Source organism: Dreissena polymorpha, chromosome 6, assembly GCF_020536995.1.
Source record: "Dreissena polymorpha isolate Duluth1 chromosome 6, UMN_Dpol_1.0, whole genome shotgun sequence".
Taxonomy (NCBI): Eukaryota; Metazoa; Mollusca; class Bivalvia; order Myida; family Dreissenidae; genus Dreissena; species Dreissena polymorpha.
In genome coordinates, this window is record NC_068360.1 from 43,467,407 (window position 1) to 43,477,113 (window position 9,707).

Here is a 9,707-nt window from a genome sequence, read left to right on the forward strand (position 1 = left end):
TTAAGTCGCTGAAAAAGGGAGGCAACTATAACAAAAGTGAATACAGATTTGTTCACAATATACATTATTCTAATTCGGTGTATAGCTTCGTTGCCAAGCCCAAGGACATCACTGAAGAGTTTCCGGACCTCCTTGTTGTTGGTGTCCAACATACCGATACAGCTGACAGCGCCGCCTAGCGTGCTGTAAGTCCTCTCTACCTTTCCGGTCTTCTTGCCGAATATTCCTCGTACAGGCATCACTTTCACCGTCTGCATCATTCTCGTCTGACCTTTGCTGTGTGTTAGGAACTCTGAAATTCACAAAGAGATGGTTTAGGGTGAAACTATTAAGAAGGATGTTGAAATGTTTGTCAGCTACAACATTTTCGCGCTCAATTCTATTTTTTTTTTTAAATGGAAAGATATAAGATTCATATGAACAGCGAATATGCCTAAAAAACTACAGGGCGTTTATTATTTTTTAAATGCAAAGTTATTTTCAAAAATATGGTCACACATTTAAGTAAAACATACAAGAAAGTGAGACGACAGAAAGTGCCGCCTGACACTGCATGTAACGTTGGGTAAATTAATTATGAATAAAATGCCAAATGATAGCATTTGTGATGACGCAATGTCCATATATGAAAAGGATTAATTGTCAGAAATACTTTCTCTGATAAACGTGTTATGCCTTTCCCATGATAATTTTCTGGGGTCCGGTCCTGAAAGTGGTTGATGTTGGGCTAGGAAACCCCCTTCGCCCTCGTCCCCCACCTTTTAAATTGATTATTACGTACTTGCCAAAAGACGTAGACCTGTGCTTTTTTGGTCTTTAAATATATATGTACCGCAATGTAATTGTTGATATATATATATGTGCTGATCCTTATTTGCATGTAAATCAACGTGCTCGTATAATGTTACTTGTGAATATATATAGTTTCAAGCTATTTCTTAGTCGTAATATAGAACAGTAGGGAAAGAATCTTAAAACGAAAAATGTCACCGTGGCGTGGTGGATATGGTGTCCGCTTAGCGACCGGGAGGTCAGAGTTTCGAACCCAACTGTGGGAGCGTTCTTCAGATCTCGATACCTAAAACCAGGTTCTGATGGAAGGCCCAGGAAACGGACGCGATAGCTTTTCAATAAGCCTAAGGCTTATGATATCGAGGTAAAATAAATAAGTTTAAACTTAACTAATACAAACAATAGGACATGAATCGTAAAACGCAAAATGTTATCCTACTTTCAATGTCCTCTACTTGATGATTAAGAAGACCGAACTCTTTTGCGAATTGATTAACGATCTCGACGTCTATGCCTTGTAAAATTCTGTTTTCCCTTTGCCATCCGTCGATTGCATCGGCGATGCGAGTGGAGATTTTCATCGCAGCCTCGTCCACAGTTCGCTTCCACTTCCGGTCCACCTTCGGACAATCTCCCTCGTCCTCCCAGTCACAGAGTCTGGAAAGGATACGAAGTAAAAGCGTTAACACTTTATTATATGTAAAGCTTTTCTATGTTCTTCTATAGGCAAATCAACACTACTTCATCAGAGTTATATATTGTTGATATCAGTTCATGTATTCGCAAAAACTAAAGCCAAAGCAATACTGATAAGTCATATATTTCAAAACTGAGGAATAAAGACGTGCAATTAACAAGACCGCCTTTCATCATACTAACCTCGTTCTTGGACAATTGGGCACAACGCATTACCTAAAGTGTCTTATAGTGTCGTCCCAGATTAGCCTTTGCAGTCCGCACAGGATTATCATGGACGACACTTTCCGCCTTAATTAGATTTTCGTTTAGAAAATACTTCATTTAAAGTAAACATTCCATAAAAGCGGAAAGTGTCGTCCCTGATTAACCTGTGCGGACTTAACGGGCTAATCTGGGACAACTCTTAACGCACATGTGTTAAGAACCGTTTTCCAACAACGCGGCTCATATAGGCTTGTGACACGTTCCTGTTTTGGAGGTTTCTGTTATTGAGGACATCTTGTACGGCTTTTGTGATTCTGAAGATTTCATATTCGATCTTATCCCTGAGCTTCTTCACACACTCGTCAGTGTTACGCTGCAAAGACAAACATAGAGCATGTAAGTCTCGCTGTGGGAAAACGGGGCTAAATGCATGTAATGAAAGTGTCGTCCAATATTAGCCTGCGCAGTCTGCATAGGTTAATCAAGGACGAACCTTTCCGCTTTAATGGTAAATGTTGTAAAAAAGAAGTCTCTTCTTATAAAAAATCCAGTTTAATCGGAAAGTGTCGTCCCGAATTAGCCTGTGCGGACTGAACAAGCTAATCTGGGAAGACACGTTACGCACATGCATTAAGCCCCATTTTCCCATAGCGAGGATCATACAATGTAACACAAGCTTATTAGATTCTATCCCAAGCACTTTAAGATCGATGTCACCGTCTTAAAGTACAATACCCAAACGATTGCAACCTTATAAATTTTCACCTTTAAATAGACTGTTCATAAGGCCAAATAAAGGGACGGTGTCTTCAGAGTTATCAAACAGTTGAAATAAATCTATTGCTCCTATTGTCGCCATATAATTTATTGTGTTCTATATGAACCGTGTGCCTCTGTTATATGAATTAACCTTTATTTGATTGAAACAATAATTGGTTCAGAAGAATATATTCAAAGATAGTACAGTCGATTTGTGGAAAGAGACCAAAGCCCTTATTAAACAAAGAGCTACGGATGCCTTAATATTTAGGCATTTCATTTTTACAACCAAAAAAACAGTGAGGAATTATAACAAATCACTGGATTACTTGGAGGTCTGATACGTGACTCTGCATCTCCTTGTACTTCCGTTTCACCTCTTCCGCTGACATTTCGTGATGCACGCCGGTTACACGTAGGACGTAGGAGGTACGAGATAAGAACGCCGACAGCCACCTGAGATAATAGACTGGTCAGACTCAGAACTATTCTTCAAGTTACAGATTTGCGTACGCTGTGTCGTCCCAGATAAGCCTGTGCGGATTGCAGATTGGCTGTGCAGTTCGTAACTTGATTTTTACTGAGAATAGACTTTCTTTACACAAAAATACCTTAAAAATATGAAAAGAAAAATACATTAAAAGCGTAAATCTCGTCACTAGTTAGCTTGTGCGGACTGCAAAGGCTAATTAGGGACAACACTTTACGCACATGCAATAATTGCAATCTTCGGAGAAGAGGCTCAAGTTATAGAAAAGTGATTGCAACATAATATAATACAAGTTTGCTGTATTCGAAAAAGAAAAAAAACGCATAGCAAACAAGTGACCGACCACTTATGAAAAATTGCAAAAAGTGTTATGAAAATAGACTTATGTCCCTTATGATTTTAAAATGGTACACAAATCTAGTTACGTAGCAAAAAGTTTAAGTTACTGACAAACAAAAATAGTCAACAATCGTTCGCTTTGAAAGTTCCAGTATTATATAGGTCGAAAGTTTTATACGTTACTTCAATGCAGATGTGTTATGTTTGCCCTGAAGGGTCAGCATTTCAAAGTGTGTGTAAATAGGGAACTATGGCGTCTGCTATCAAGTAGGAAGTACATATGTACGTAAAATATTGCATATAAAAATATCATTTGAGCCTGAGCCTTGTTTTGGGAAAATTGGGCTTAATGCATGTGCGTTAAGTGTCGTCCCAGATTAGCCTGTGCAGTCCACACAGGCTCATCAGGGACGGCACTTTCCAAAAGAAGTCTCTTCTTAACGAAAATCCAGTCTAGGCGGAAAGTTTCGTCCCTGAAGAGTCTGTGCAGACTGCACGACACATTTTAGAATACACTTAATGCACATGCATTAAGCCCCGTTTTCTCAGAACGTGGCTAATTTGATGTACCAGTATTGGTTTGTCAAGCCCTGGCGGAAAGAGTTTTGAATCAACTCGCCAATCTTCTGTAGGAGTGTCACGTGATCTTGGGAATGGGTCTGGTGTTTCATAAAAAACAAAAAACAGCAAAGTAGCATTAAACATTGGTGTTGGTGAGATATATAATGCCAAATACGACGATATCGTCAAAAACAGTATCGTACAAAAACAAATCATTGATTAAGAAACCAACATTTCCAAAAAATATGTTCATTTGCATTACGTAAACGTCCTTATAAACTTCAATGTTGTTCTTGCGTCACCCCCGTGACGACATTGTTAACACTGGCTAAAGCAATACAACGGTACAATATAATTCTTATTTGAGGGCGCCATTACGTAGTGGAGTTGGTCCGCCCAGCGCCTGAGTTCGATCCCCACTGTGGCAGCGTTCTTTAAATCTCCTTAAAGACACAAAGTACTGGTTCTATCCAGGAAAATAAATCGAAAGTGCTTCATTAAACCTTAGCCTTAAGATGCAATCGAGCTAAAAATAAAATGGTTAAAACTAAACTTAGTCCTATTTATTGATGTTACCTTGGTAACGGACATGTAGTGAATCTGGTGACCCCTAATTCCGGGGTAGACCCTGGAGAGTTTATCAAAGACGTCTTTCTGCACGTCCGCCTTGTCACAGTCGGGTACATTCTCCCACTTGTTGCCGATGAAGAGCGAACTCTCTGGGCTGAACTCTTCACAGCTGTTAACCACCGTCTTCAAAAGGTGGCCAAGCTAAAAGTTGAGGAAAAGTGAGAAGATAAATGCATTTTTCAACACTTTTTCTTCAATTACCTCATATAACATTTCTCTCTAGTACTGCTCTAAGCTATAGTTGAGTGATGAGTTTTATCTTTTTACCATCCTCTCCAGAATTAAAGTAGCTTAAAGTATTGGAAAAGAGATGACATCGAACACCGTTTTCTCTGCACCATTTAATTTACTTTTATGAACTCGTGTCCATGATCATTTTTGCTCAAACAAAAGTTCATTTGTTTTAAATGTTGAACAGGATGTTTTTCTTGATTTGTTTTTGTTTGATTAAATGTAGCATCCATGTTAACCGAAAACGCAAAGTATGACTGACGTGTTTGCGGCGTAGAATTACGCTAATTAATAACTTCAACACTTTTTAAATGTGAACATATGTCAAGTACTAAAGAATGAATGAAATGCGTTATGAAAAAAAGAAACATATATAAAGGTAAAAACTTCGCTATGCGTTTACACAGCTGAAATCATGTGGGACGCACGGCAATGTCTGCCACGCTTGCTTTCATTTGCGACTCACTTATAATGCGCCTGTTCTGTTTTACACACAATCATTTCATTGTTTGTGCGAGAAAACGTCCAAAATGTGCCATATGTTCATTCAGAATTTGAATCTCGATCTGGGAAAACGCCGCTTGATGCATTAGCGTAAAGTGTCGTCCAAGACTAGACAGTACATTCTAGACAAACTATTACCTGGCGTAATTTTCCGCTTTTATGGAATTGTTCTGTTATAGGCAGTCTCTTCTGAACAAAAATCTGGTTCCTGCTGAAAGTTTCATCCCTGACTAGCTTTTGCGGACCGCACAGGCTAATCTGGGACGACAATTTACGCATACGATAAAATGACAATACCCTGCTTTGTGAGACACCCCCAGCAGTGTTAGTGTTGATGACGTAGAGAAATCCGAAGGCGGACTTGAGGTACTTCTGTAAACGATGGTCTACGTTAGAACCTCCCTCGATGCCTGGCGTGTCAACTATCACGACGTTTTTCTGCAAATGGTTGAACAAGAATATACATGCAGATGCTCAATTATCGTTATTTTTTGTTAAAAATATCTTAACAACGATTTACATTATTTTGAAGGATCAACATTCGTTGAAATCATCATTTAAGCAATCTTGTGTGTGTACTATCAGTAAAAAAAATAACATGGTACATTTCCACTCGCTTTAAGTGGAACTAAGTAATATAAAAATGCATATTTGTATATTGTGAATTTTTGGGCATGTGGCACCTGTACAACGGAATACATAAAATAAATGCTTATTCCGTTTTGAATATCACCTTTTTTGAATAATCGATGAGGTTGTACATTAAGCTTTTTGTAGAGCCTCGTTTTTTGGAAAACTGGGATTAATGCATGTGCGTAAAGTGTCGTCCCCCGATAAGCATGTGCAGTACGCACGGGCTAATCAGGGACGTCGATTTCAGCATTTTACGTTTTGTTCGCTGAAGGAAATTTCTTCGTAGCTAAGTTCCAGTTAATGTCGTCCATGATTAGACTGAACGAACTGCACAGGCTAATCGGGGATGAAACTGTGGCTTTGTAAATCATACACAAATCTTCCACAAAGCGTATAAGAGATTAGGTAGCAAACATTTCGCCCATTTTTTACGGTCCAATGCATATATTTATTTAGATTTTGTATAAATCAAATGGTTTTAATTAAGAAACACAAAGTATTCTCACGCTGAGTGTTTTAAAGGGATAGTAGAGTTCGATATGGTCATAAGGATTGTCGTCGTTCTCGTCACATTCAGCAACACAGTCCTTGAACTCATGTAGGCCCTTCAGATCATCTGTCAATTATAACCAGTAAGTTAGTTTCAACCTATTTATTTCAGCTCGATTGAATCGAGAGCCTTAGGCTTATAGAAACGCTCTCGAGTCTGTTTCCTGGGTAGAACCAGTATTTAGTGTCTTTAGGGGGGGGGGGGATCTAAAGAACGGTCCCATGGTGGGGATCGAACCCGTCACCTCCCGGTCGCTAGGCGGACATCATATCCACTACGCGACTCCTCATGCTAATGTTGGCCCTGTTCTATTCAGAAGAGCATTGTGGTACGTTTGCAGTTCCTTAGAAAAACAAATCAAGTTAAATTTGAACACCTTTCTTACGAGATTTAAGTTTAAAAGGATTTAATTTCCTACAATTAGATACTGATGAGCAGCAAACAGCATACACTGCTGTTCAGGTTTTATGCTGGTTGAGTATAGCTATTTTCACTTTGCTTTTGCGTGAGACAGGTAAAACGAGTACACGTTCGATACATGATGGAATATTTGCAATTTATTACGGACTTCACTTTATAGATGCACAAACGATATTTACACAATTTAAACTGTTTGTCTCGTTGTTGAACAAGGAATCATCATTCTGTGAAATTACATGGTTTGCCTCAAGGCAACAGCTATACAGTTACAGCTGTCAAAAGTAAATTAGTTAATTTATATCATTCATTTATTAAAGAATTTAAATATGCTCCAAACAGCAGTGTATTACACAAGAATAGTCTGCTGCAGTTGATTCGAAATACACAATATCTTATTTATTCCTAAGTAAGATGTCAACTTAACTTAAACAATTATTCAGTTTTTTTCTAAGCTTTTCTTAAATAAAACAATTTTCGCATTTAAGCTTTCATTAATCTTGGATTCCACAGTTGATTAAATTTTACCAATAGAATTGAATCAAATACTCCGATTACAACAATAAATTTAGCAAACGAATTGCTGAATATCCGTTTATTTGCGTTGTCCTCTAGATATGGCAAAAACTGACATTAGAAAGTGAGGTGATATCGCTAAAAATGTTAAAATGAGCCATGCTGCGGAAAAACTTTTTTTCATGAGCGTAAAGTGTCGTCCCAGTTTTAACAAAATTTGCACAGGTTACTCTTTGATGACACTTTCCGCCTTTACTGGATTTTCGCCAAAACTAGACTGCCTTTAAACGAAAAATAAAATAAAAACGGAAAGTGAAGTCCCTGATTTGCCTGTGCGGACTGCACATGCTAATCTGGAACAACACTTTACGCACATGCATTAAACCAGTTTTCCCATAGCGAACTAGAACACATACTCATCTTGATGATTCTCGGTTCAGTGTGAAGCGATGTACCACTGTCAGACAACGGAGGCTTGAAGTGACATCTCGCCTCCTTGATGTAGCTACACCGAATCTCAACAATCGTGTTGGAGCACTTGAGGGCGTCCATCGGAAGCAATTGACATTCCAGAAACAAAATGATAATGCTCGACTTGCCCGCGCCAACTTCACCTAAATATATGTTTTATATGCAAGCTTAATTGGCTTTGTTGTCAGGTATTGATTTTTGGATAAATTAACAATACCTAATGTAAAGCAACATTTTGGTGGCTGTCCGGTTAGCGCAGTGGTGACACTCGCGCTTCTCACCTTGGCGACGCGGGTTCAATCCCTGCTCCCGGAAGCATGTAAGTATGGTTGGTGGTCAGACCACAAGACAGGTAGTGTTTTCTCCGGGTACTCGGCTTCCCCGACAATACAAGACTGCACAAAAATTGAAAATCTTCCAGTGAAAAAAATAACTTAAATTTGCATATAAAATTGAACATTCGACCCAAATTCGATTATGTAGGAATGCTGGGACATACTCCAGGTCCACACAAAATGCGGCTTCGGGCGCGGACGGACCTCGTCTTCAAAATGCAAGCACACACGCAACATTTTGTAGTGGGCCCGTTTACGCTTATTAAAAAATGCACTGACGGATTGCTGTTACAAGATCAAACAAACAAATAATTTGCCTTTACTATTTATAGGGACACTGTCTGACCAACTTAGAATGACGCGTCGGATATTCCCCTGTTTATTAAAAATAATGAGAAGTTCATACAACTGTACTGTATAATGTAAAAAAACGCATTCATTTAATTCATTATTTCAGAATAAAAATGAATTGTTGTTATTTAGTTTTTTTCCCTATGCGATCTATCTTACCTGCTACGAGAATCCAACATTTACCAGTCTTTAAGGAATTTTGTCTTGCCTTTATATCAGTCTCGAGATCTGTGATTAAAAGTATTTAAGTATGTATTTTAGCAATTTCAATAACTTAAAATTAGAAAACAGACTCAAAGATTCCAAAAACAAACCTTTATTGCCCACAACATAATAACAGATACAGTGATCACTTACTCGGATAGGATTGCAACATGTTGGCCATAAGTTAGATCACTAAGTCGGATAAGATTGCAACATGTTGGCCATAAGTTAGATCACTTACTCGGATAGGATTGAAACATGTTGGCCATAAGTCAGATCACTTACTCGGATAGGATTGCAACATGTTGGCCATAAGTCAGATCACTTACTCGGATAGGATTGCAACATGTTGGCCATAAGTTTTGGAGGCAGCATTCCGACTAGTTTCTCCGCCTTTCGAATATTTTCTTGCAGCTCTATGCGAATCTTTTCTTGGTCTGGTACATCAGGCGGTTGCGGAGAAGGCTGTCGCGGTGGCGTTGTCTGTGACTGTGTCGATGAAGTAATCAGTTAATGGGCATTCTAATTTGAAATCCAAATTGTGTTATATATATTTTATATCAGTAGAGTTTGAACAAAAATATTAGACATTGTATTTGCCCCAAAATTGTGTATTTTTCTAAATAGATATTTATTAGTATATTTACATATTTAACAATAAGATTTCGATAATATCTATCAAAGCAAATATGAGCAATAGTCGAATAGTGTAGCTTATTCAATCTTAGATGTTCATAATTGAATTGAAGGCAAATGCAAGTTTGCATTCACTGGCTCTTTAATAATGGTGTGATGATAAATAATCAATTATTTAATTGTTGCTCGGTCCACTGAAGTGTTTTCTTGATTAGAAAACATGTTATTTGACAAACTGTTCCATCCATCTTGTAGAGCGTGCAAATGGACTGTGTTCTTCAATATTGATTCGACACCAAATGCAATGCAAAGAGATAACTTAAGCGCATTGTATTAATAACGAAATTCTAGCTCGAACTAGAGATTGTACGATTAAATATTAAAA

General features: G+C 38.2%; 1 protein-coding gene across 1 annotated transcript in view; it reads right to left on the minus strand.

The window, feature by feature from the left end:
- LOC127835633 (uncharacterized) overlaps positions 1 to 7,935 on the minus strand; it is a 30,043-nt gene extending 22,108 nt beyond the window's left edge. The window contains exons 1-9 of the mRNA XM_052362068.1: positions 7,742 to 7,935; positions 6,349 to 6,458; positions 5,507 to 5,647; positions 4,421 to 4,615; positions 3,854 to 3,942; positions 2,784 to 2,910; positions 1,917 to 2,068; positions 1,232 to 1,449; positions 64 to 292 (exon numbers count right to left, since the gene is read on the minus strand). Of these exons, the coding sequence (XP_052218028.1) occupies positions 64 to 292; positions 1,232 to 1,449; positions 1,917 to 2,068; positions 2,784 to 2,910; positions 3,854 to 3,942; positions 4,421 to 4,615; positions 5,507 to 5,647; positions 6,349 to 6,458; positions 7,742 to 7,877 (1,397 nt within the window). The 5' untranslated portion in view covers positions 7,878 to 7,935. The remainder of the gene's footprint in view (positions 1 to 63; positions 293 to 1,231; positions 1,450 to 1,916; positions 2,069 to 2,783; positions 2,911 to 3,853; positions 3,943 to 4,420; positions 4,616 to 5,506; positions 5,648 to 6,348; positions 6,459 to 7,741) is intronic.
- Between the last annotated feature and the right edge of the window lie 1,772 nt (positions 7,936 to 9,707).